This window comes from Acinonyx jubatus, chromosome E4 (genome assembly GCF_027475565.1).
Source record: "Acinonyx jubatus isolate Ajub_Pintada_27869175 chromosome E4, VMU_Ajub_asm_v1.0, whole genome shotgun sequence".
Taxonomy (NCBI): domain Eukaryota; kingdom Metazoa; phylum Chordata; class Mammalia; order Carnivora; family Felidae; genus Acinonyx; species Acinonyx jubatus.
In genome coordinates this window covers 63,332,264-63,359,097 of record NC_069395.1, presented here as the reverse complement: position 1 = coordinate 63,359,097, position 26,834 = coordinate 63,332,264, and the positions used below count along the sequence as shown (strand labels likewise).

Here is a 26,834-nt window from a genome sequence, read left to right as displayed (position 1 = left end):
CCCTGCGAGAGGACGTTGCGTGCTCGCTCGCGCCAGGCGAGTCTCCGCGTCTCCCTCGCGAACTCGGTGAAAGGAATTGGCGCCGTTCGACACCAGGCGGGTCCGCTCTGCAGCACGAACCCACCTCCAGCCGCAGCCGCAGCCGCCGCCCGGGCCGAGGAGCAGCCGCAGCAGCCGCCACCAGTGGCCGAGTGAGCGGAGCCGAGTTTGAGCCAGCGCCTAGCGGTGAATCGGGGCCCTCACCATGAGTTCGTCGCCTGTTAATGTAAAAAAGCTGAAGGTCTCGGAGCTGAAAGAGGAGCTCAAGAAGCGGCGCCTTTCCGACAAGGGTCTCAAGGCCGAGCTCATGGAGCGACTCCAGGCCGCGCTGGACGACGAGGAGGCCGGCGGCCGCCCCGCCATGGAGCCCGGGAACGGCAGCCTAGACCTGGGCGGGGATTCCGCCGGGCGCTCGGGAGCAGGCCTCGAGCAGGAGGCCGCGGCCGGCGGCGACGAGGAGGAGGAGGAGGAGGAAGAGGAGGAGGAAGGGATCGCCGCGCTGGATGGCGACCAGATGGAGCTAGGGGAGGAGAACGGGGCCGCGGGGGCGGCCGACTCGGGCCCGATGGAGGAGGAGGAGGCCGCCTCGGAAGACGAGAACGGCGACGATCAGGGCTTCCAGGAAGGGGAAGATGAGCTCGGCGACGAGGAGGAAGGCGCGGGCGACGAGAACGGGCACGGGGAGCAGCAGTCTCAACCGCCGGCGACGCCGCAGCAACAGCCCCCACAGCAGCGCGGGGCCGCCAAGGAGGCCGCGGGGAAGAGCAGCGGCCCCACCTCGCTGTTCGCGGTGACGGTGGCGCCGCCCGGGGCGAGGCAGGGCCAGCAGCAGGCGGGAGGTAAGAAGAAGGCGGAAGGCGGCGGAGGCGGCGGTCGCCCCGGGGCTCCGGCGGCGGGTGAGTGCTGCGTTGTACGTTGCGCGCGGCGGGAGGCCCGCGCGGGGTGGGGACCGTGCCCCAGGCCTGCCGGAGCCCCGCCGGGGGGAGGGAGCCCCGGGCGGGGGCCGCCGCGGGGGTAGCGGGGAGGGGGGGAGGGGGCGCGGGGAATCCCGCCCGGCCGCGAGGCCTCGGGCTTGGGGCGTGCGACGGTGGCGGCGGCGCCTCCATTATGTGGCTGGCGAGCCGGGGGTGGGGGGTGGGGGGGGAGAAGCTGCAGCTGCCGCTGGCGGGGGGAGGAGCGGCGGGCGGGAGCCCCGTCGGCCCGCGGTGGCGCCGCCGCGCTGCGTGCGCGCGGTGCGGGCACATGTCTCGGGGGGAGGGGAGAGGCCCGAGGGCCCGGGGCGGGCGCGCTTTGGCGGCGCTGGGCCGCGGTATTGTGCAAGGAGCGCAGGGTCTCGGCGTGACGTCACTTCCGGCGGGAGGGGCCGGGCGGGGAGAGCGGAGCGGAAGATCAGTACAATGCGGCCGCGGGGAACGCGGGCCCGGGTGGGGGAGGGGAGGGGAGGGCGCGCGGGCCGGCCCGGCCCCTCCCCCCTTCCTGAACTCTCTTTGGGATACACGTGGGCTCGGGGCCTGTGCCGCGCTAGGCTGCAGGAGCTTTCTCGAATCTTCGCGTAGAGTGGCAAAATTAGTGATGGTTTTGGACTGCGTCACTAACTGTAGCCCGGTTCCGAGCTGATTGTTCTTTGGGTTCGCGTTGGATTCGTCGATTGAAAACCCTCCCGGAAAAGAACGGGAAAGTCGAGCTTTTTGCGTCTTTGAACAGGAAGGGGGTTTTTCTTTTCCGCCGTGTCGCGGCTTGGCCCCTTACGCGGGGGTGTTGTGTGTTATAGGAGACGGCAAAACAGAGCAGAAAGGCGGAGATAAAAAGAGAGGTGTGAAAAGACCTCGAGAAGATCATGGCCGTGGATATTTTGAGTACATTGAAGAGAACAAGTATAGCAGGTAGAGGATGCCCATCTAGTTCTACTCGTTACCCGTTCGGTCTTGGGTAGGACAAGCTGAATCAGGAGACAATTCTGTCTTTCAGAGCCAAATCTCCCCAGCCACCTGTTGAAGAGGAAGATGAGCACTTCGATGACACAGTGGTTTGTCTTGATACTTGTAAGTGAAGCGGTTTCTCCCGTCTACTCCCCTAGTTTCTCAGTGTGGCGGTTTGGGTCCGAGAGTGTTAGAAAACAACGCAGTGCACTGAACGTAAACGCATAAAACTTAGCCTAAACCGTTTCTGTTAAAAGGAAGGTGGTGATGGCTTGTATTCAGATTTCGGTAGCTAAATGTTTAGTACAGCATCGGTTGTGTCGTATTGATAATTTTCCAGGCTTCGGCAATTTGGTTATATTTTTTTATATGACTCGAAAGTTTTCATTTGTAGGAATGTAAAATTAATGCCAGTTTTTTTAATTTTAGTTAGCTAATGGAAACTTGTAAGACTATCTGTAACTTGTCCTTGCAGGCTCCTACAATAATTTCCCTTTTTGGGGTAGAATTCTAGCAAGGGAGCTCTTTGGGCTAGTGAAATATGTAATGAATGGCTTTTCCCATTAGCACGCAAGTGTATTCCCTATTCTAAAAGATTGTAATATTACTTTTTCAATAACTGCTCTTTTGTTCTCAATTCCAGTTCAGTAGCTGCTGCTTTAACATAAGTTGATTTCTTCCAAAGACCTGGGGCAGCAGCAGTGGGCTATCACGGGGCTACTAGCTTTCTTCAGCAGCGAATGGTGTCAATGGCAGCGCTGTAAATACTGCTCCTTTACCCAAGTTGGGTTGCAATTGAGTATGAGGAGGATTGCAGACCTCTAGATGGGCCTTGGCTGTCACGTGTGTGACTTTATTTGTTAACAACAACGTTTTGTTGGTTTAACATTCGATCAGAATGCACAATTCTTTCACTTGGATAGAAAGAACAGAAGGTAGAAACAATTGCTTGAAAAGTAAGCGGTAAGGTGTGAACCTGCCCTGTAGATCCAGGCAGTTAAAGTGTAGATTCCCGTGTTTTCCAATACGAATTTAATTTTAATCAGGTTTGTGAGGATGTAAACATTGACCCTGGATTTCTTACTAAATGTCCTTTACAGGTAGTTGAGCTAAGGAAGTCTTTTAAAAGAGAAAACACACGGAAAAGTAGTTTCTTTGAAAGTTCTAAATACAGTTGGTTGCTTAAATACAAACTGGGCGGGCATGGGTAGGACAGTGAAGCAGTGAGTCAAGAAGTAACGCTACTATCAGAGTAGGCTTTTAATTCATTACTGAGGAATATCAGCTCCTTAATTTGCTACTTACATTGGGTACAAGCAGCACAGTTTGAGCCAAAAATTCTATCAGCGATCAGGAATCTTTTGAGAGCAAAGCTTATTTAAGGAGAATTCCAAACTAGGTTTAATTTCCTTTCATCAATAAAAACTGTTGAAGAAAACAGTTTTTTAACTTTAGCTCTCATGGGGGGAACTCCAAGAAGGTGCATACGAAATGAGCCAGTGACCCAAAGGTAGCTAAGTTAAAGACCTTTTGGATTTGAGTAATCCGGGAAGTGGATAATCCCCCATTGTTATTGACTAACCGGCAAGCCTGGGGAAAAGGGACCTTAAAATGCTGTAATATGAACAGTGTTAGACAACCAGGTTTGCACTTTGTAGGGTTGAGGCTGCCTTCACAAGTTTTAGAAAGAATTTAGGATCTAGAGCCCCTGGTGTTTTAAAATTACAAAGTGCAGGATCAACGGCTCATATTCCTGTATTTTAAAATATCATGGCCTACCTTCAGTTTTATTGTGGCACGGGTAAATTCTCCCTGGCATACTTCACTTTGATTTCCTGCTATCCTCTACTGCTTGCCTCTAAATCAAGGTAAAGAGCAGAGCAGGTATGTATCCATGTCCCGTTGTCTTGATTATTTTATATACTTAAAATACACGTTAAACCTGGCTGTTTTAGTTTTGGAGGCTGTTTACGCTTTAGTTGGTAATTTGGTGAGAGTGACTTGGTGTGGGGGTGGGGCTTAAACGGAAGGTCAGAACAGCAGCATGGTTTGTAGAAGCAGTGTCCGTGAAGCATTAGGAAATACGCAAGAATGTAATCACCAGGTTTTGCCTACGTAGCAGCTGTATTCACGTTGGATGTCAAAAGAAATAATATGGTATTTGATATAATTACAGATAATTGTGATCTACATTTTAAAATATCAAGAGACCGCCTCAGTGCTTCTTCCCTTACTATGGAGAGTTTTGCTTTTCTTTGGGCCGGAGGAAGGGCATCTTATGGTGTGTCCAAAGGCAAAGTCTGTTTTGAGATGAAGGTAAATGTAGTTTTGTGACTTTGGTTTTTTGTTTTTTTTTTTAAACAAGCGAATTTCCAGTTGCTGGACACTATTCAGTGTCAGTGGGGCTTCTTTCTTTGGAAGTTTCTGTGGACTGGAAGAGGGGCTTGGAAGACCTTTGTTTTATAACCGTTAACCATATTTGTTACAATCAGAATTTGTTATTGAGCCAGTCTGTTTTTCTTTAGGGTGCTCCTTTTTTATCAGGCACTTGAAAGGCCCACCAAGGGTTTAAAAATAACTGTTGGGTTTCTCGTTTTGTCCCAGAGCAAAGCATGTTGAGCGTATACTTTCATCGGGTTTCGAGTCAAGAATATGTAATTTTTAAACATTATCTGTTCTTTTAAATGTGATCCAACCAAGTACTTAACTTCAACCTTTTCAATTCCAAGTTATAAGTTCTGTCAATTTGTAAAGTTCTTATGGGGGAGGGGGGAGATGACAGGGTGGAATGAGTGTCTTTGTATTAGTAGCCAGAGAAGAATTAGCCCATGGCCCAGATGAAATGAAGCTAGAGTTTAAGGGTTTATCTTCATTGTAATCATTTATGATTTGACTTTCAGGTTACAGAGAAGATCCCAGTAAGGCATTTGTATACAAAAGATATTGACATACATGAAGTTCGGATTGGCTGGTCACTAACCACAAGTGGAATGTTGCTTGGTAAAGTTTCCATTAGAGTACTGTCCTCATGAGTGTTCAGGGTCTGATTTCAGTAGTGAGACTAGAAGTATTCTAATTCTGTTTTGTTTGTTTTTAATCTATTAGTATTTTAGAGATGAATGCTATTAGCATGTGTAGTAGGATGGTTACTTGTTTTATGACCAGTGGTTAGGAAAAGCATTATCCTGTGGTCTGCAGTTTTTCAAATAGTTATATAAGCCTTGTAGCTCTCATTACTTGTCTATGTTTTAGATACAGCATGAGTGGAAGAATGTTAGGTTAGGTACTCCTTTATATTGTTGTCCTCTATCCTGAATGTTAAAATATGTGGGTCATGGGACTGTTTTGAACAATCGATTTCACGAAAGTTCATTATTTTCTTAGGTGAAGAAGAATTCTCTTATGGGTATTCTCTTAAAGGAATAAAAACCTGCAACTGTGAGACTGAAGATTATGGAGAGAAATTTGATGAAAATGATGTGATAACATGTTTTGCTGTAAGTCAACTAAGTTTTTTATATATAAGTGAGCAATTACTAGCTGGGGATTTTTTTTTTACAAAGGTTTATCAACATTGGCCTTCATTACTAACTCATTTTGACTAAAAACTACTTAACGTGAACTGGACCTGAAAAATCTAGTGTATTTTACTGAAGGCAGTATTGTTTCTGCTTCTAGATGTGTGTGTCTCATTGTTTATAACTATTCTAAAGCTCCTAACGTTTAACCTAAATCTGTTTTCCAGAGGGTAAGCTTCACTCAACTTGAATTTTGAGGGTTTTTTAAAGCAAGTTTAAAGGAAGCAGGTTAAAATCTTAATTTTTTTCCCAATTTAACAGAACTTTGAAAGCGATGAAGTAGAACTCTCCTATGCAAAGAACGGGCAAGATCTTGGCATTGCCTTCAAAATCAGTAAGGAAATTCTTGCTGGAAGGCCACTCTTCCCGCATGTTCTCTGCCACAACTGTGCAGTTGAATTTAATTTTGGTCAGAAGGAAAAGCCATATTTTCCAATACCAGAAGATTATACTTTTATCCAGAATGTCCCCTTAGAGGATCGAGTTAGAGGACCAAAGGGGCCTGAAGAGAAGAAAGATTGTGAAGTAAGTGGATTTTTTTAAAAGCATTTGAAGGTTAGTTTTGTTTGGCAAGAATGACATTCAGAAGATCTGGATGAATGTTCTGTTTAATGTGCTTTGTGGCATGGCTGTTGGCATCAGCTATAGCTGTGTTTTTTGATGTAGAATATTAAGTTTTCCAAAAATTCCCTTGTTTTAGGGCAACGAAAATTTACAAATTGAAACTGGGTTTTTGTGCATTTCACGAAATAACTTCAGGAATTTTTAGATGGCTCTACTAAGTGAAACATTTTTTTTCCATGGTAGGTTGTTATGATGATTGGCTTGCCTGGAGCTGGGAAAACCACCTGGGTTACTAAACATGCGGCAGAAAATCCTGGTAAATACAACATTCTCGGAACAAACACCATAATGGATAAAATGATGGTAAGAAAAATACTGAGGATGTGATCTCAGCACTTTAAAAAGACCAGAAGGCATTAAAACTTTTTTGCCTGTTGTCTTTATCCATTTTGCATTGGTGTTTTAGAGATAGGAGCTTGGGCAAAGTTCCATTGGTTACTTAAACTATAGAAGGATGTAAACTACTTCTGTCTGGAAGGTAAAGTGCCTTCCAGGGGCGACGCTTTATTTTTTCTAGGAAACTTTGAACTATCGACATTTAGTAGCTGAACTTAGGAGAGCAGAGGATCTTGCTTACATGATAAAATGACCTTTTTTGTAGTGATGATAAGGAAAGGCAGTATTTAAACTTTGCGATGTCTGGTTTCCATGTAGATCTAAGCTGATATTAAAAAAAAATTGAGCTTTATTCACAAGTTCAAAGGAACTGTTGAACTTTTAAAACAGGTGGCAGGTTTTAAGAAACAGATGGCTGATACTGGAAAACTGAACACGCTGTTGCAGAGGGCTCCACAGTGTCTCGGAAAGTTTATTGAGATCGCTGCCCGTAAGAAGCGAAATTTCATTCTGGATCAGGTGAGCTGCAGCCTTGAGGTTATTAACAAAAGGAATTGATGATTGGGTTTGGCGTGGAGCTAACATTTGGGTTTATGAACTTTGTTTTAAAGACCAACGTGTCTGCTGCTGCCCAGAGGAGAAAAATGTGCCTGTTTGCAGGCTTCCAGCGAAAAGCTGTCGTAGTTTGCCCAAAAGATGAAGACTATAAGCAAAGAACACAGAAGAAAGCTGAAGTAGAGGGGAAAGACCTACCAGAACACGCTGTCCTCAAAATGAAAGGTATGAATTTAATTCTATTAACCTTAAAGCTGCCGAGATATGTACCTGCAAACTCGTGTGAACGTTTGCCGGGGATGCCGGTTCCTGAGTTACCTTCGCTCTTTGTTAAGGGAGTGTGTGTGTGGGGTTTATTTCTCTCTTTAGGGAAACGCTCGTACACCGAGCAGATGGCAAAGCGTGGTTTGAAAGGATGAAAGCAGGCTTTAGGACTGTGGTCTGGGGCTAATCTGACCCTATTCCTTGTAGGAAACTTCACGCTGCCGGAGGTGGCCGAGTGCTTTGATGAAATCACCTATGTTGAGCTGCAGAAGGAGGAAGCCCAAAAACTTCTGGAGCAGTATAAGGAGGAGAGCAAAAAGGCGCTGCCGCCGGAAAAGAAACAGAACACCGGCTCCAAGAAGAGCAATAAAAATAAGAGTGGCAAGAACCAGTTCAACAGAGGTGGCGGCCACAGAGGACGTGGCGGGTTCAACATGCGCGGCGGGAGTTTCAGAGGAGGAGGCGAGTTTGCTTTTGAGTTTCACTTGGTTGGAGGTTGGAACGAGTGATGACCATCTTCTAAGTTTGGGGGCTGGGTGGTGGTCAGCTGAATTTAACACCAGACAGTTGACCTCCTTGGACTCTGCTGCCCTAGTAACTAGCTTCAAATGCCATGATGTGATCCTAAGCACGCCTTGTTAGGTGTTAAACGTCGTGTCTTTTTCTTTAAACGTTATTTTGAGAGAGCGTGTGTGATCGCGGCAGGGGCAGAGGGGGGGGAAAGAGAATCCTAAGGAGGCTCCGCGCTGTCGGCACAGAGCCTGACGCAGGGCTCGATCCCACAGACCTTGTGATCAGGGCCTGAGCCAAAATCAAGAGTCGGATGCCTACCCGACCAAGCCAGACAGGCGCCCCTGTTGGTTTTAGAAGTTACTTTTCTCTACAGTAGAGGACCAGTCCGCAAGAGTAGGGTCCTGTGGAAAGGAAGTGCAAGGTTGCTAAAGCCAACGTGTCTTGTCTGCAGCTCCTGGGAATCGCGGTGGTTACAACAGGAGGGGCAACATGCCGCAGCGAGGCGGTGGCGGCGGCGGCAGTGGCGGCATCGGCTACCCGTACCCTCGTGGCCCCGTGTTCCCCAGCCGAGGCGGTTACTCAAACAGAGGGAACTACAGCAGAGGCGGGATGCCCAACAGAGGGAACTACAACCAGGTAATGCCCCCCCCCCCCCCAATGATTCGGATAATGGAGTTGGGAAAGTTGTAAAGTCATGTCACAGCCTCAGTGAGGCCATTAGGTCTGAGTGCGGTGGCGCAGGAACACCAGGGATGGTAGAACGAGGGCCGCCTAAGTTTGGTGTTCACGTGCATGAACCCGCAGCACGTCCAAGGATGTCTTAAATGAATAAATTAAACACCGAGAGCAAACAGCACAGGGCGCCCAGGGTTGAGTTGCTAGAGGCGAGGCCTGTCCTGTGCTGCTGGCTCCTGTGTACAGCACAGACCTGTGCTCTGGAGTTTGAGTTTTCAAGGATTTTTTTTTTCTCCCTGCCCCCCCCCCAGAACTTCAGAGGACGAGGAAACAATCGTGGCTACAAAAACCAATCTCAGGGCTACAACCAGTGGCAGCAGGGTGTAAGTAACTTCTTATGTGCTACGTACATTCATTGTGCCTTAAGTTCATCGTAAGAGTCAGTCTTGAAACCCTTGCGCAGGGATTGGAGCGTTTTTATAATCGTTACAGGGCGAGGTTTGAATATAGGTGGAGATGGCTGTAACTTACTGTTTTAATAAAGTAATATTCTTTAATACGTACGGTTCTTTTTATTGTTAGCTTTAATTGTATAAACTAACCAAGTCATGATGTGTTTTCTTTTGTAATGTGTTTATTGATAATAATGGGATATTAATACTAACTAAATCTGGTTTGATAGAAATCAGAGGTATGACAGGTGTAAATTTGTTTCCAGCAATTACTCTGAATTAGATTGTCATTTCCTAAAAGCAGTTTGAGTGGCTTATTGATGTTTTTTCTTTAAAAAAAAAATTTTCTCTTACAGCAATTCTGGGGTCAGAAGCCATGGAGTCAGCATTATCACCAAGGATATTATTGAATACCCAAATAAAACGAACTGATACATATTTCTCCAAAACCTTCACAAGAAGTCGACTGTTTTCTTTAGTAGGCTAACTTTTTAAACATTCCACAAGAGGAAGTGCCTGCGGGTTCCTTTTTTAGAAGCTTTGTGGGTTGATTTTTTTTCTTTTCTTTTTTGTACATTTTTAATTGCAGTTTTAAAGTGAATCGTAAGAGAACCTCAGCATTGTGCACGATAAGAGAATGTGTCAGTATTTCAGGGTTCTACATTTTATCTGTAAAATGTGACTTTTTTTTTTTTATCACAACAAAAGTAAAATGTTGCTTTGTACCTGGTGTCTTTTATTAAGAATTTACTCCCCCCATTTCTCACAGAGATAACAGTCGGGAGTCATTGTCACAATATAATAGAAATGTTAGCAACCAGATTCATGGGAGGACCGTGCAGTCCTCATGAATCACCTGAGACTCTGTACTGCTCCTAGAACACTCCATCCTCTCTGTAGTTTGCCGAGCGGCGGAGGGGGAAGCTTCCATCGTAGTTCCTGACCATAACTGGGAAGTCTTTTTCTTTTTTTTTTTTTTTTTAAATAACAACGGAATTGGCCTAATGGGGAACGAAGAGAAAACTTGGAACCAAGAGAGAGAAGATGGAGTGTACGTAGAAGGGCTGTTCAAAATGTAAAACTTTGGTTGCATTATTTGTGGAGGCTCAAACTTGTGAAGGTTCAATACCATAATTTTTCCATTTGTTCTGCATTTTGATTCTGAAAAGAAAGCTGGCTTTGCCCATTTCTTATTAAAAAAACTTGTTGTAAATCCAGTTGTCTAATGGGATCTATATGAAGTTAGCTATGTCTGTATGCCCTTCTCCCACAAAATACTGTATCACTAGTGTGCTTGTAGTACTTTACTCCACCATCTTTGTAAGCTAATGAAATTGTGAGTCACCCATTTATATCTTAATTTTTAATCATGTCAGTTCTTGAATGGGTATCTCCTTAGCCTGCTGATTTCTTTTTCTTTCTAAAGAAAGTGGGTGGAGAAATTAATTTAGACGTTTGTTTGCAATAAAAAGAATTCATTTTACTCTCGTTTTGGGATTCTCGCCATCAAGGTTCAAAATCCCTTTATAAAACTCCCAAGAGGAGGAAATTTAAGTGTGTGCTTTCTGGACAGCTTATTCTGTACTCCGTACTTCGAACATTTAGGTTTTAAAAACTTAAATGTATACCGACAATTGAGTTTTAATTATGAAGTAAAGCCGAATCCTTCCTTCCCCTCCCCCCCCAGACGACTTAACATTTAACGAGGGGAAAAGGTGTACTGGCTGGGAGAAGTTAACACTCAGTTTACCATCTTTACGAAATGCTAACGGCTGTCCTCAAGAGAATATCTTAATACGCATATATCTGATACGTGAGACTCTGGGAACAGATGCTTTTAGAAGCCATCGTACAAGCCAGTCCTTGATTTCACGACTACACAACACTGCTAACTTAACTGTAGCTATGTGACCGCATTAGATCCCCTAATTGTAATTCTATTGGGTTTGCACAGAACACTTAATCTTCTAAAGGACCCTCACTGATGTGAAGTGAGGAATCAGGAGTCAAACTGTAGAACTAAAACTTGACTTCAGTCTAGCGTTTTGTTGGTGTTTTAGGTTGCTTCTGGTAAGTTGAGGTTTGTCTGTATTTTCTTCTGTTTGCTTAGATTTTTGTTTTAGCCATCTTCAATCGGATTTTTCACTTCTTCGTACTCCTAGGAATTCTGCCACAAGCGGAGCGGGAGTGGAGTTTTAGCTGGTGTGGTGTAGGTTTAAGTTGATACATTTTGGGAGCGGAGGCTAATCCTGGAATTCCGGTGAGAATACTTAACGGGACAAGGTAGCGTCTCAAGGGTTTTTGTTTTTTTAGCAGTTAGCTTTAGTGCTGGCAACCACTGGCATTAACTATTATATCAGTACACGTAATTACGAGGATTGCATAGTAGACCTACCCAGGGGAAAAATTTGTTTTCAGCTTTGTTGCTAATCAGTGTTCTGGGTACGTTTGAAACATCTTGGATCTACCTTCTAGTTGAAAACTGCTTCCCGAGGAGTTCATACTCTAACGTGAATCGTGGTGGGGGAGTAATGGCCAAATAATACTGTTGGGTAGACTGTTCTCCCTTGGGTAGTCCAGAGAAGTTTGGGAAGACCAGTGGAATAGGTAAAAACACTGTCCAGGAATATGTTAAAATTTCCAGCAGCGGTCTCCTCAAGATTAGAACTAAATATGCCTGGAAAGGAATAATCTTCGTGTTTAAGGAACTGGGAAGGGGGGGGCGTATCAGATAGCAAGCAAAAGGGCGGAAAAGAAGAAACGCCATTTGGCAGAGTAGGGTCTGTAAATGAGAAACTTGGCCTCCTGCTTGCCCCTCCTCTAGCCCGTCCCTCTGTGGCGAGCAAAACCGAAGAAACCCAAGACCTAGTTGGGAACAAATGTCTCCGCTCCACCGGTGAGATTGCTGTTGGTTCAGTGGTACATCCCCTAGAAAGTTTGGCAGGTGGTCCTGTCCTCCTGAGTGAGGTGTTGGATCAGATTGGTGAGCTCCAGCGGTGTGAGGAGCGCAGGAATAGGTTAATCAGGAAAGACGGCGGATCACTGTAAGAAACGAAGTAACAGCTCCTGTCCTGTAGAGCATTTGCTTTGCTGCTGGTAGGTTCTGTCTTGTGGCTCCTGTTTGGCCTTTGACGTGGAGGTCTCTGGCTCGGACCTAGGAGGTCAGGACTAACTTGTGGCCCCTTCCTGGCCAGACAGTAAGATGAAGTCTTAGAATGCAGCACGAGTGAAGTCAGTCTGACCAAAGGAAGCCTCATTAAATCCACAAAACCAGAAGCCCACACTTGCCCAGGGTAGATTCTGTCTGAAAATGAGGACCATGTCCTGAGCACTGACAAGGTATTAAAGCTTCCTAAAGACTACTTCCTTGACAAAGTACTTAAAATTTTTTTGGGAGAAGTAATACTTAAGTATGTTTTCCACCTTCGGGAGAATTTACATTCATGGAGATAATGTGTTCTGCATCCAATGCTTGCATCAGTTGTGGGAATGAATGTGTTTTTCTGTGCGCTTAATATAAATTGGCTGTTTGTCCTTAGGACCGTTTTCATGATAGGTCCCGTCGCACAAATAAAAACGAAGTATTCCCATACCTTTTTAAGCTTGGGGTAGACTTCAGTCACCTACAAAAAACTGATTATAGGTCTGTGGGAATATATCTGGTACTTAAAAAGCCAAAACCAGAATAAGCTACTAAGGAAGGCATAAACCTGTCTTTCATAGCCCAAGTCTTAGCGTCTGGTAATGTAACCTTAAAAACCGTTTCCACGACTCCCTTTGTACGCGTAAGTATAAAATGTCTTTTTTAAAAGTGGGTGGATGTAGCGGAGAATAATTGGCCACTCCCACCCCCCAGAATATTCCTTGAACTACTTCGGAAAGAGGAGTACAGCATTCTTTTCTAAAGCCGTGCGTACCTAAGTATTTAAAATGGTTTGAGTCTAAACTTTGTCGTCGGTGTTTCTGGGGCTCTGAGAAATGGTGTAACGTTTCAGTAACGGTAAAGAGCAAAGATACGTAGCGTTAAGGGCCTTGGCAATAGGTCACGATGGTTACGCCCAGGGCGTTAAAGGGGACGGTAAATTGGTATTCAGACTTAACTGCGTTAGCCGTCTAAATAGTTTTAGTCCCGTTCAACCGGCCTCTTCGAACTCGAATGGTTAATTTCATAAACTTACTAAAACCATAATGCCCTTCTGCTACGCGGAGCCTTCTGTTTGGATTTAGGTTTGAATTTTCGGCCCTTTTCTTCAAGTCTGCAGTAAAACACTCGGGGGTCGTATGTGTAGCCAGGTTAGTGGTTGAGTTTTTCTTGAGGTTCCTCTGAGGCCCAGTGTATTTTATACCCTGGTGCCAGCACTGCAGGTACGTGATAGACAAATACTAAAAATACTTTATGGTGGCTAGCTCGTGTTGAAGCGAGTGACCTTAGCCTTCCTCCTCTTTTTTACTCACCTTGCTATCTAAGGTAAACCCTTCAGAATTGTGTTGGAAGTGATCTAAAGGTGTGCTGATTGACACAGCGTATATCTCTTGAGTGCGTTGGGGTAGACAAAAAGAAAAACCAGGATCCCCAAGTCCCTTAATACCCCGAAGTTTAAATCCTGTATATGTGACATTGAATAGTTGAAATCACCTACTTAATAGCCAATTGTTGTTTTTGCTAAAAACGTACGCTACTTTATTTGGTGGTTATACTTAGTCGATTTCAACATGCATACGGCTGGAGACCCCATACGAGCACTTAAGATCCGTAGGAGAAGGCCAACAGCATGCGCGTACATTAAGTGACAGACGTCACATCCTAACCAGTTGACTAAAATTACAGGCGATTGAGTACGTCTGATGAGTTGGTCCAAGGAACTTAATTTAGTCTGTAAGGCTCAGTAGATTGTAAATACTATAGTTCTAATGTTAACCGGAGTTATTTTAAAAATGTTAACACCTGTGTACTTTGTGAAGTGAGGTTGTGCCGTCCACATGGAAACCGGAATAACTACAATTTCTTGGCATTGTGTAGCTCCTGGGGCATTCAGTTGTGATTTAGAGCAGTTACTTGTAGGGGAACAGATCATCGATAGGTGCTACTTGGTTAGGGAGGTTATTGGGACAAGGACCTTAACTGTGTGTTTCAGTTTGTACTTAACTTTAATTATTGCCTAGGAACATTACAATTTTTTCTCCCTTTTCGTGCCAGGATTCAATGTATACTTGCATCTTGACAAGGACCGGGGTGGGGGGGGGGGTTGGTTTTAAAGCTGGATGGGTGGGTATGAGAAACTACATTCTATAGTTGAAAGCGAGGCGGTAACGACAGTCTAGGTAAATAGAGAAATGTCTTTGGGGAAGATTCACTTCGTTTTGGCTGCACCGCCAGTGGCGTTGCCGTCCCAGTGGCGGAGCACGTTCTCTGGAGCATGCGCAGCTCCGACTGCATAGGCCAGAGAGCCAACCTGTCTAAATAAACACTGAACTGTTGTTCATGGCATGCTCTTCCCTGCCAGTCCTTTAACGGTCCAGGCGCTCACCGGAAGTAAAATCCACTTTGTGCAGTGAAATTTTCTGCACTTGCCAAGCATCTGAGAAGCATACTCAACACGTTAGGGTCAACGAAAAAAAAATTAAAAGGCCAAGAACAGCGAGATGGCCAGTATGGTCGGCCAACCTGTGACGGAAATGTTTTGAAGTGTTAAGGCTTACAGAGAGGTGAAGGAAAATCGGTACTTCAGAAGAAGTAGCGGGGCTTTTCTAGAATGGCAACTAGCAATTTTTTTAGGTAGCTAGTAATAGAAGGTGTCCTTACATTTCAGTGGTCTAGTTGAAGGGAGTGGGAGCGTCATGGTCAAGTACAACGAGAGGTTCCAGCTTTATCTTTTTTTTTTTTTTAAGTAATAAAGCAAAAAAAAAAATATATGCTGATTGAAATTTCATCTCCTTTTCCTTAGTCTGTCCATGTGAATGTCCTGTGTGGAAGAGTAAAGGGCCCAACTAAATGTGTTCCAGTGATTCCAATAGGTATTCCAAATTCATTGCTGCTTGTACATTTCATACTTGTTCTTTGGGCTTCCAGGATCACCTTAATTAGAACTCTCTTATTTAAAAGTAGGGGATTGGGAGACATTGGTAACCCTGATTGGCTAGATTCTGTAAACTGGAAACCCAGGTTTTCTCCTCTGTCCTTCGCACCCCCACGTATGAAGTATTGGTGTGCCCGCAAGTGGTGGTCCTTGCATGGGATTAAGACTGCGTATGCAAATAGAGCCGAGCCCTTAAAAGGTTAGATCCTTAGTCTAATGGTTCAAATTCCTTCTGTTGTAACTTTTTGGAAGACACTGTTTTTAATTCTCCTCACTTGTAGAGATTACGGAAAATGCTTTAATGCAGAAAACTGTCCAGGATACCTGTGTCCATGTTTTCCCCAGATCTTTCTGCATCTGTGCTAAATGCGTACATGCTTACTCTTTATTAGTTTATAAACATTTGGAAAATAGATTGAGATCCTTTTGGATAATGAGATGGGACTCCATATCAAAATGGAAAAATCAACTAGGAAGTAAATTTAAATTGTGGAGACAGAAGGAATAAAAAGGCTCAGTGTGAGCTCTGCTTGTGCCAGTCCAGAGCATGTACTTTCTCACCGCCCTGAAGTCCTTTAAAGGCTTGATAAGAAGCTTAGAGGGAAATGTATTGGGTAATACAGAATAGCGTTGAGACGTAGCTATCAGGATTTGCTCAATGAACTAGAGCTCTACGGTGTCACCTAAAATCTGATGGCTTCTGAAAGAGCAGACTGCTTGCTCTGTTTCAGACTAAAGAGTAAAAATCCGATTTTGTTCACTTGAGGAAAACCATTACAAGAAAAGGTTTCTTTCAGAAATAAGCTTTGAATTCAGATAGCAAAGCATAGCTTTCATTTCATAGGACTTGTCCTCACAGTCCAAAGGGAAGAAACATTTCCGTGGAAACTGCTCCATTAAGAAACCCCGTGTATACAGGTTGTTGACTTTGGTTTCCTAAGGGGAGGTCCTACTATAAGTTTATGGCATATGGAACTTAACGGATGTTATTCCTAAGAAAGTGGAACAGATACCATTTGTTCACAAAAAAACAACCGAAGGCTTTTTACATTAGTGCCTGCTCGTGTTAATGTAGTCACTGCTGGTTTTGTCAAGATAGAAATACTTGGAAAAAAACCTTTACTCTAGAAAATGAAGAGTAAGGCAAGCATAGCTGTTGAAGACTCCTACTTGAAGTAGGAGTTACAAGCTTCAACGTTACAAGCTTCAACATGTAATACCTTGAGGAAGACCTTTGTAATAAGCTTTGTCCCTAAAGCTTCGTATTTTAAGAGAAAAAAGGTGGAGCTTCCTGCATAAAATCGGCCGCGTGAGACGCCAGCATTGGGGTATTGGTATATTCTGTTGTCCTCATTGGATGACCACTGGACCATATTTTAAGATGCTTCCAAAAACTTATTATAGAGGACCATTAAAAATCAGAAGTTTAGCACTCGCTTTATTTTTTTCTACTCATTAAGACTTTCTGTTTACCCAAACTGTAGTACGTATATTAACATGACTTTCAAAGGGGTGCCTTGACCCCCATCCGCTACAGATTTTTATCTAGGAATAGAAGGATTCCAACCCCATTTGATCCCTAGCTCTTTGCTGAAAAGTGCATAAACAGGAGTCCTGAATTTATTATATAGACCTCCTCGCATTATATAATCGAAGCAAAGGGAAACCAGCGATGGAGTAGAGGTACGTAGACTAAAAAGATGCTTGCAAATCAAATAATGGTACTAGGAATAGTTAAAATTTTTTGTTGCCAAACTTGGTCATTATAAATCACAAGCCCAAAAGAAAAGCTTCTGGTTAATGTTAAATTCCCTGAGGTCCTTTTACTGTGATGGAAAAGCCAAGTAGTCGAGGGAGGGGTGAGGGAAGGGGGAAATGCATAGAGCACCAGACAGATTTATAGATAAGCCACAAAGCGTTTTTAAAACTACTAATGGCCGCAATTCTATTTTAATCAGCTATTTAGCTGGTATCTACTGCTAGATCACCTAGTGTGAAGTTTTGGAATTAATGGAACAGTGAAAGCCGAGATTCACCTGGAGGTTCCCGCTGTCACGGAAGGTAGGTTGCCCTTCCAGTCCCGTGGCGAGTGGGTGGGGGGGAGCAGGGACCTGGAGCACTGTTTAACAGACACGGGACTGCCCTTGCCAGGCACGCGGGTTGGGAACGTAAAGAGAAGAGCTGACCGGAGTTGCCGACAAGGGACTTGGGCTCTGCCTGTGGCCAGAGTGGGAGAGCTCAAGCAGAGGCCTGAGTTCAGGTCTCCGTGGCCGGAGGTGCGCTGGAGACAGGCTTGGCACAGCGCTCACCCGGTGGGAGCCTGAGGTTGGATGGCGGAGCGTGAGTGGACGGGGTTGGAGACTAGCGGTGGGACCTAGAGGTCTGTCGGGAGGCCTCAGGGAAGGTGTCTGGGAGCCACAGGGGAGGGGCCTGGAGTGTGTTCTGGTCCAGCAAGGAGTGTAATCCCTAACCTCCGTAACTGAGGAAGGAAATAAAAGGCATTATCATGTAAACTTACTAAACGATATTTTCAGAGTCAATCCAAGTAAGTATGTCACAACTTTGTTTTTACCCAGGTCTTCAATTTATGCAGTTACTCTGCTGTGAAAGTGAACTAACCTTGTAACTGGTGAAGGCCTTGGAAATTTTTGCCAGCTGAGAGGTTTCTCTCACTCAGGGTAAGATGTAATCATAGAATGGGAGGGCAAGGTGGGAACTGAGTTAACTTAATCCGATTGCCTGATTTTATACATTGCCTCCGTTTGTAAACCGAAGCTGAGAACAGGAGTGGCCTGTGCACACAGTTTATTAAAGGTCCGGTTGGATCAGTACTCCTCAGTCCCCCCCCCCCCCCCCAATGCAGATACAGTGCTGCCTCTTAAAACGTGAGTGACTGGTCACTTTGAATAACAGACTGGATTCAGCTTTTGAGTTGTGTCTGTAGTGGACAGATGTTCGTAAACTGCATTTTCCTTTCCAACAACCTTTCCTCATTAGTGTTCAAATCCTGCCTCGGGCGGCCTCTAGATGATGAGAATATTCTTAGGAGGTGTGGCATTTGGGAGACCACATAGCCCGTGCGCCCTGCCCCTGGTGAGGACGGCCACGGGAAAGGTGGGCGTAGGAGGGAAGGGTGCTCCCTTGTGTGACCTGAACGGAGCATGCGCTCCCCACTTACCTTTGAAAAGTGGGACACCCCAGAATAAAGTTTCAGGATATCTTGACCTTGTTCTGTTTCTCTGGCTCACCACCATAATCCAGTTCTAGGACCATTAACCAGAATCCTGCTGGTCTGTGTTCAGACTTACCGTCTCTTAACCAGGAAGGGACCCCCTAGCTTGTGTTTTGTCAAATTATTTAAGAGATTTTCCTGAAAAGTCCTGTTGGCTATTTATTGAGCCAAAAAATAAATAATTCCATTGCTTCCATTCCAAAAGGGAGTTTTTTTCCCCTGAATGAATAAATGCTGTAGACTTGGTTGGGTGCCTTGTTTTTGTTTCTGTTTTGCCTTTTTACATGACAGCTGGTTGAATTGTAAATTACTTATTCACATTAATGTAATAATATGTGTGTGATCCTGTAGTTTTTTGTTTGTACCAAACAAGTTCTGAAAATGTTTGTGCATGCCCTGTGTATATTTAAATTCCATTTAAAAGAAACTGCATACTTCCAGAAAAATTAGAGCACTTAAAAACAATCTTCACTTTTGGAGAGATCCTACCTGTTCTAAGAAATCGAAGAATATGGTCAGGTGGTGAGTGCGTTTTTAAAATAGCAATCCGCAAAGTCCTACGGTCCATTAGTGTTTTAAGGCTGACAGTAGCACCTAACTTTAGAAACCAGGAAGTATTTCCTCATTTTTAACAGGATACAGTGATGCAGTTGTTACTTGTTTCTAAGGCAAGTTTTCTGACCCAACTGGGAGAGATTCTGTTTCTCGAAATGCCATTACTTACACTCTTACTACAAGGAAACTTTTCTGAGCATGTGAGGCCCCTAAGTTTGACGAGCCCACTATCTGCTATGCTGGCCGCAGTCCAAGAGTGAGAATAAGTGTGTGTTCACACAAGTGTAGGAAAAAGAGACTACAACTAACACACGCTTTATTTACTTGATTGAAAGTCACGGCACGTACAAGGTGTACTAGCGTGGGCCTCAGTGAGTAGTAGCTGGGTTTTCTGTGCTCGAGGTCACCCCACTGCCGCCGTTGCCGTTGGCTGGTTTTCTTTGAGGATCAAGGTGGGTACTTTCATATAAAATCTTATTTTTAATTCCTTCTCTGGCCATTCTTTCCTGGATTCTTAGCTTTGCATGATTATACCTACAGTGGAACCTTGTAAGAAAAGAACAGGAGTTAAGTCTTTCTTCATAGAAAGTTCTTCTAGAGACAAGTGTGATGGCTGTAGTAACAAAATTCAAGAGGCCTTACAGACGACTATTCCAAGACTGAAAATACCACCATTCTAATTCGGAGTACTGTTTGTGGGGGGTAGTTTGATGTCAAGAATACCTATGAGCACATTATTATTAAGGTATGCTTTACATAAAATGAGGACTTTCATGACCTTTAGCTTAGTTTTACTTGTAGAACCTCATATGTATGATGTACTCTGGGTCCTCTGGGTCTGGCTCCCCCCGCCCCCCTTAAGAAAACCCATCATCAGATTCATGCATGTGTTGTGCCAGTAGTTGTGAACACACTCTTAAAGTAGCATTTTCAGCTGTGCTGCCATAAGCCGGAAGTGAGCGTGTAGAAGGTTGAGGCCTTCCCTAAAGTACAAGTCATAACTTGGTGTTGACGGAATGTCCTGCATTCGTCTGTTCATCTGACGAATGGTATAAAATGCGTCTACATACGCACATTTAAAAGATACAAAGGCACAGGGGTTGGGGGAGTCTTCTAGTGGGAGGTGGCTCAGAAAAGAGCATGTGCTTGAACTGGAGAAACCTATCACCATCCTGGATATTCTGGAACTACTTAGTACACATACCAGCATCCTAATGTCACCAAGATAAAGCCTCCTACTCCAACATCACATGATCTTCTAATCCTACCTGTCAAAAAGCATAACATGACCATTGTAATTAAACATTACATACTAGTCCATCTGGGAAATGTTCACCACACGTAGAGAAAAACAGATACTCACTAGTTAACAAAAAATGTCCAAGGCCAGCCACCACAGATCCTAATGAACCATATAATACTGAATCTCGTGCACAGGGGATGTTCTCGACATCCAAAATTCCTAGGAGCTTAAAGGTCTAGGATAAAATAGAAAAGAACCTGGATTGAACAAAATATTTTATTTCTGGGTGGTTTGGCAAAGATTAAAAACTCTAGGCTATGTGCTTGTGTGACAACCGTGAACCCACTTACCATCTTTGGTCATCGGGCTTTGGCCTACAGTCTGAATCTCTAAATGTGGCAAACCTGGAGAATCTGATCAGAAAACCCCATTACAACAGGACAACTTAAACATCTAAACGAATTAAAGTATGGTGTTAATACCACAATTTGCCGATTGACTGATTTGGAAATAAGAGCATCCGTCACTCTGATCATTGATCATTTAAACATCAATGAAATTATCTGGTGGGAATCTGGTGATCACTGAAATTAAGCGACACTTTGCTTCCCATACCTCGGGAAGCACAGAATGGTAAAAGTAAATACTCAGCCGCGCTCGCTTATGAGACTATAGTGCCGTTTGTTTTAAAGTCAACAAGGACTTCGGATTTTACTGGTATCAGGTGAACATCAGTTTTGTTCATGAAAGTATTTCATGTGAAGATAAACGTGCACTATTTCTTGGTCTGTTTCCTTGCCTGTGATAAGAAATTGTGCTGGACTGTATTTGAGTCTTTGTTGATAGCACACGGCACCGAGGGGTGGGGGAGGCGTCATGGGGAAAGCCATGGAAACGTGCAGGTGGGCTTCTCTGTCAGCTCTGCCACCGACTTCTACAGCCTGTGGGATAGACGTGTATTCTTTAATGTCTGTGGCCCTCGATCTATAATGAAAGGCATCAGGCTAGGAGATGATTTAAGTTCCTTTGGGTGCTAAGATGAACCTTGCCTTCTTTTTCTACAGTCTGCATGGATGTATGGACTTGCTCTTCCTGATTAAAAAACATACTGCTCAGCTTAGCCTCACATGCTTAGTGTGAATATCCAATGGAACTCGATTTTCAGGGTTCGGGGAAGGCAGGACACAATTTTTTTTTTTAAAGTCACACTTGCTTCACTCTGGCATGCCTACGTAAGAAGGACTTAGAAAACAATGAGACGGTTTCCTAAAACTTGAGTAAATGCAAGTTTTCGGTAACAGACTTTGAAAAAAGGAAGCAGACTTGCCCATGTAAAGGTTTCAGTCATGGGGGTGCCTGGGTGGCTCAGTCGGTTAAGTGTCCCGACCTTGGCTCAGGTCTGATTGAGTCTGAGCCCCACATCAGGCTGTCTGCTGTCAGCCCTGCAGCTGTCACTGCCGAGCTCACTTCAGATCCTTTGTCCCCGGCTCTCTGCCCCTCCTCCACTCGCGTTCTCTCTCAGAAATAAACATTTAAAAAAATAACAGTTTCAGTTATGGGGCACCTGGGGTGGCTCAGCTAAGTGTCTGACCCTTGATTTCGGCGCAGGTCGTGATCCCAGGGTCACGGATGGAGCCCCGCATCCAGCCCTGCACGGACAGCACAGCCTGCTTGCGATTCTCTCCTCCCCCAATGTGTGTGTACACACGCACGCTCTCTTAGTAAATATTTCAAAAGTTTCAATGAATAATTTGCGAACAGCATGGTGTGAGGCAGGATTCTGTAGGAGGAGGGAAAAGATTGGAAGGAATGGGAAAAGGGCAGTAAATGGCAAATCAGATTAAAGGTTGAATTATGAAGATACTCTTGTTTGTATTTCCTCCTGTGTTTGCTGCTTTGGCTCAAGCTGCTGCCAGGCAAGAAGTGTGATTTGGTTCACAATAAAGCTGAAATTACGTATCTTCTTGATTATCCCATTTTCTTCTCTCTCCCTGTTCCCCCATCCCAGACACACACCCCTAATGCTGCTGTTCCCCCATCCCAGACACACACCCCTAATGCTGCTTGGTGGATAATTGTAAAAGCTCTTCAGTACAAACTTAATACGTCCCTGTGTTTTCAAAGAGGTTGTTGATTCTGTTTCTAGCAGTTCATTTGATTTAGGAAAACTCCGCTTGTCCCCCATCAGCTCAAAAAGCCAAGGGGGACAGAACAGTCATGGCAGGTGCGGAGGCTATGAGCTGCTCTGCAGACAGGGCTCCCCACTGCAGTCCAGCGCTAATGCCCTCGTCTTCAGACCAGCCCATTTACCTAGGGGAAGACCAGAAGGGGTGGTTTGTGCCCATTTTCTCAGGTCTGCCACAGGGTAGGAAGTCACTATGGCTTGCGACGATCGGGTTACCGGCCACTGCACACATCACTCTATGAATGGCTTTTTGCATGTGGATTCCCTTCCATGCCCGAGTCCTACCGGGCAGCATCTGCAGACGAAACGTTTCTGGGGGTACTTAGGCAAATTGCTACCAACCCCAGTTCTTTATAAAGTAAAATACCTTGCCAAATATCTGAAATAGCACTAAGTCAGCTAGGAAACTTACCTTTTTTCAGTTTAGAGGTTTTCAAATCTGCCCTCAATTCTGGGATGGGCCGTGGAGATCTAGGTTTAGAAAGTTTCAGGGTCCCCCCCCTTCTATGACTCTTACCAGATCAGGGACAGCTTTTAGATACTGTTAAGAAAAGTAAATGTTAAAAAGGGAGGTGATTCAAACTAGTCTTATTTTAAAAGACCCCTTAAAAGAAGTTACATCTACTTTATAAAATGGAATCTTCTAGAAAACCAACATGTGGCTACAGGCCAAGGATGCTGCTGCCAGACATTCCACACTACATTTATCAGCACCACATCCAACAAAACTGGTTTGTGCTAAAGTTAAGAAACCAACACTGGTCTAATTAAACAGTAATTTAGAGCTGGGACAGGAGTTGTCCTTCCAGGCTCTTTACATCCCTTGTCACAACCTCTCAATGTGAGGAGACCTCTGAGCCTGGCTGTGACCTGCTGCAGAGAGGTCAGAGAGGACGTGGAAGTAAGTCCGCCTGACCCCCAAAGCTTGTCCTTCCCACTATCCCTTAACCCTTTCTTTTGTTTTCATAAATGAAATGGGGGGACGTTTTCCAAAGGTCACACATCTAGGGAGTAAGTACTAAGTACAGATCGGCAGTTTGTATCAAAACTGCGTAAGAGTGCACAGACTTCTTTTAAGAGCACAATCTTCCCTTCGCTGGTAGAGAATTCTCAGCTTCCCAGTAAAGCTGGAGTTTAGACTGATTACTTAAAAGCAAGTATAGGAAAATTAATGAAAAGCCAGTCTTAAGCACATAGAACGCTTTTAGAAAGTACACTGAATTGTAAGGCTCAGAAATGTAAATTAAAAGGCTCAAGCCATAAGTCCCTTTGGAGTACTATTTAAGATTTTTTAAAAAAACGGACACTCTTCTGCCCAACATGGGGCTTGAACTCACGACCCCAAGATCAAGTGTTTACATGCTCTACTGACTGAATTAGCCAGGTACCCCATAAAAATTTTAAGCTTAGATTTGGAAAAGCAGCTTTTCCAGCTCACCTTGACGGAATTAGGGATGCTCAAAAGATTTCTAAGCCAGCATGCCAGTTTAATAATTTATAGGAAATAGACTGAACTATAGAGGCACCCCATTTCCCACTGCATCAAGGGCCGGTACATACTTTCCTCCCGATGCACCAGATGAACTGGGTGTCTTCCTATTTCAAACCAGTCCTAACTGCAGTGGGTTCCTCCTGACCACTCAAAAAGGGTGCAAATGTGGTTACCCCTTCATTTGCACCATTATTTTTCCTCTCCGGGCTAAAAACAAAACCCCTCCTCTCTTGACACCCCTCTCCCCAACAAGCCGCCTAAGGTACAATCCCATTTTTCTGCTCCCTCTCACCGCAAAGCTAAAGTTAACCTCCCCTCCCTTTAATTCACTTCAAAGAGCATTTATCCCTACGCTGCACTGCAGAAGCCTGCGTGAGACACCATAAAACCCGCCGTACTCCCATCAGTGCACCTGGCACGGGCCACCGTTTGTTTTCAAAACGCTTTCCTTGGCTTCAGATGGGAGGGACAGTGCCTCCTGGTTTTCTACCTTGCTGGCCGTTCCTGGCAGTTCTGCTGTTCCCTCCTCCGATGACCTCTCGCACTGCCCTTCGCCGCTCCCAAATGTAGGCTTTCAATTAAATGCCATTTGCATGATGGCGACTCCCATATTTGTCAATCACACCTAACCTCTCCCAAGCTTTCATTTCCCCATTCATCTGTCTAGCGATGCCTTGTGTATGTCAGAGAAGCACCTTGAAATTAATACTTCCAAATTAGAATTACTTCTCAGGCATCACTCCTCCTCCAATTTGCGGAGCAAAAAACCTAGGCGCCGCCATCCTTGAATCCTTCATCAAACCCACGTCCAGTGTGTTGGCAAGTCTGGGACATACCTGAACCAAACACATCCTGAACTAAATTCACCTCCGCTGCTCCTCCCAGGCTACCATCATCCCTCATAGTATCTTCACAGACCATCGTCCTTTTAAATCCCCCCATGCCTGCCTTACTACCGTCGTGAAGGCCCCCACTCTCATCCTCTGGTCTAGGTACACCGACCCAGATGGTTCTTCCTTAGCACACACTGCCTTTCTTCTCCTGGATCTTGGCATGGTTGAGTCAGTAGCTGAAATTCTGGTTTCCCTTTTGTCTGAGTCCTGCAGCACCACGGAAGTTCCACAAGGAACATTTTGCCTGTTTTGATCAAGGCTGTGTCTTTAGCACCAAGTGCCTAATACTCAGTAGGTACTCTGTAAATACTTTTTGAATGGGTTGATAAATTCAGAATTTACCTACAGTGCTTTCCTGGTAGGCCAGTACCAAATTTTGTATTTTAAAGTTTCCTGGAGAGCAAAGAATGGGGGCAGAGAGTTTTTAAGGGTTCTATCAGCTTGATTAACTCCCATTTCTATCTTAGGTTTGCTGATGCTAATAATCCCTAGATTACACTGGAATGATCACTGAATAATTCTTTAAAAAGAACTGCAGGCTTCCTTTTCTGACATCACCCTGGGCTACTAATTCAGTCATAGCTTATGCTACATAAATTTTGTAATCTCTTTGTATGAGCTTTGATAGGTACTAGTGTTTTATGAGTAAGCTTTCCACCCCCCCCCCCCCAACCTTGCCACATAAATCTGGTAGTGTTCAGTTTTGCGGCTTGTACCTAAGCCTTCTTTTCACCAACTACAGTATTTTGTTTTACTAATGATGGGCCAATTAAATAGGTCAACAGTATTTTTTTCCATTAAATTTTTAAATTTTCAATGGCTAAACCATACTTTGCACCCGTCAAAGGTAACAAACAGAGGGATAAAAGCCCTATTTAAGATGCCAGTGTTTACAGTTATGGTGCCTCTTGAAATAAACAACTTTTAAATTGGGGTACATTTGGTTACATGACGTATACTCCAAATAGTATATGAGGCATTAAAAAAAAAGGCACTAATAGTGTAGAAACTGACATATGTTTTGATATTCAATATGGAAATATCCAACATTTGTTCATATTAACCATCTGATGACCTGAGCCAAATTTAAAGGAAAAATCCCCAGAGAAGCAGTAACTGAAGTAGCAAAATTTCCAAGCTGAGCAGAGACTATCCTAAAACTGTAGATTAGGACCGTTCTGGCACACAGTAGGTCTTGCGTATTTGTTCATTATTGGCCCAAAGTGAGCATCTCTACAAGCTCTCTATTGAAAAAAAATGTTTTCTTCCATTTTCTGAACATCCGTTATTCGCTCAGCACTGAGGATATATAAATTGGGTTCCCTGAAGGAGCCCAAAAGGAAGACGACATAAATGATGAACATCCAGTATCATGAGTGCGGGAATGATGTAGCTAAGTGGAAGGTGCCGGGGAGATGGGGACAGAGGCATTTCCATCTGCTTTGGGGAGTCAGGAGGCCCTTTAGGAGAAACCGCCCTCCTTTTCCAAGCCCCCTGTGTCTAGAGCCTCGGGTAGCTTTGGTGCAATTGGAAGGGAGAGGAATCACACAGGCTGCACGGTTAGGGGCTACGTGAGGGCTTTGTACTTCAGGCCACGGAATTCGGCTTTTATGCTGAGAGCAACGCGCCGCAGCGACTGCATCTTCCGCAGATGTGAAATGGTGCAGTTTGCAGGTGAGCGCACGCAAAGGGGAAAACCTCAGTCTTCACCCGCCCTCCGCCTGCTGTGCGCAGCAGTTCCCCGGAATCTAACCAAGTTTCCCTTCCTCGGCACTCCGGGGTCCCCGTGTGTCGTGCTCAGGACACACTCTCCAAGACCAGGCACCGGTGCTCGGGGAGCGCGCAAACGCTCTTCACCGCGACCAGCACATGGCGGTGCAGGGCCCCCGGCCGGCTACGCTCTCCTTCAGTGCCGCCAGCCCGTGTCACGGTCACTGCCGGTGCCGCTCGGTCCCCTCCGCCCCCGAGTCCCGGACACTTTCGTCAGGACGCTGCGGCTAGAAATGTCGGGGCGGGGACGGTAACTCCCCGGAACCCGCGTCCCGGCGGGTGGCCTCCCCCCACCGCCAGCCCCCGGCCCGCGCGCCCCTTTACCTTCCCCTTGGCGGGCTCGCCGGACTCCGGCGCGGCGGCCATGGCCTCCGGAGGGCGCCTGCGTCCCGCCCCGCCCGCGCCGTGAGCGGAAGCCCCCTCCCCCGCCAG

General features: G+C 45.1%; 2 protein-coding genes across 7 annotated transcripts; one reads left to right on the top strand and one right to left on the bottom strand.

The window, feature by feature from the left end:
- HNRNPU (heterogeneous nuclear ribonucleoprotein U) lies at nt 1–22,021 on the top strand. Of its 6 annotated transcripts, none has more exons than XR_008293280.1 (16): nt 1–935; nt 1,811–1,922; nt 2,008–2,081; nt 4,135–4,274; nt 4,859–4,958; nt 5,343–5,455; nt 5,798–6,061; nt 6,344–6,463; nt 6,887–7,015; nt 7,108–7,276; nt 7,523–7,777; nt 8,280–8,464; nt 8,815–8,886; nt 14,901–17,093; nt 17,609–17,710; nt 21,671–22,021. XR_008293280.1 is itself a non-coding variant. In XM_027046260.2 (14 exons), exons 1-14 carry the CDS (start codon nt 245–247, stop codon nt 9,363–9,365), a joined length of 2,421 nt encoding a protein of 806 aa, XP_026902061.1. In that variant the 5' UTR covers nt 4–244; the 3' UTR covers nt 9,366–9,934. The 6 variants fall into 6 exon arrangements, 2 of the variants coding, with proteins under 2 accessions (XP_026902061.1, XP_026902060.1); XR_008293282.1 differs by lacking the exon at nt 21,671–22,021 and having other exon boundaries at nt 3–935; nt 14,901–14,970; nt 16,991–17,093; nt 17,609–18,511; XR_008293279.1 differs by lacking the exon at nt 21,671–22,021 and having other exon boundaries at nt 17,609–18,511.
- LOC106968635 (cytochrome c oxidase assembly protein COX20, mitochondrial) lies at nt 19,119–26,834 on the bottom strand. The gene is made up of 4 exons (XM_027046262.2): nt 26,727–26,834; nt 20,183–20,297; nt 20,024–20,087; nt 19,119–19,365 (listed from the first exon to the last, which is right to left on the bottom strand). The coding sequence occupies exons 1-4, from the start codon at nt 26,766–26,768 to the stop codon at nt 19,188–19,190; spliced, it is 399 nt and encodes a 132-aa protein (XP_026902063.1). The 5' UTR covers nt 26,769–26,834; the 3' UTR covers nt 19,119–19,187.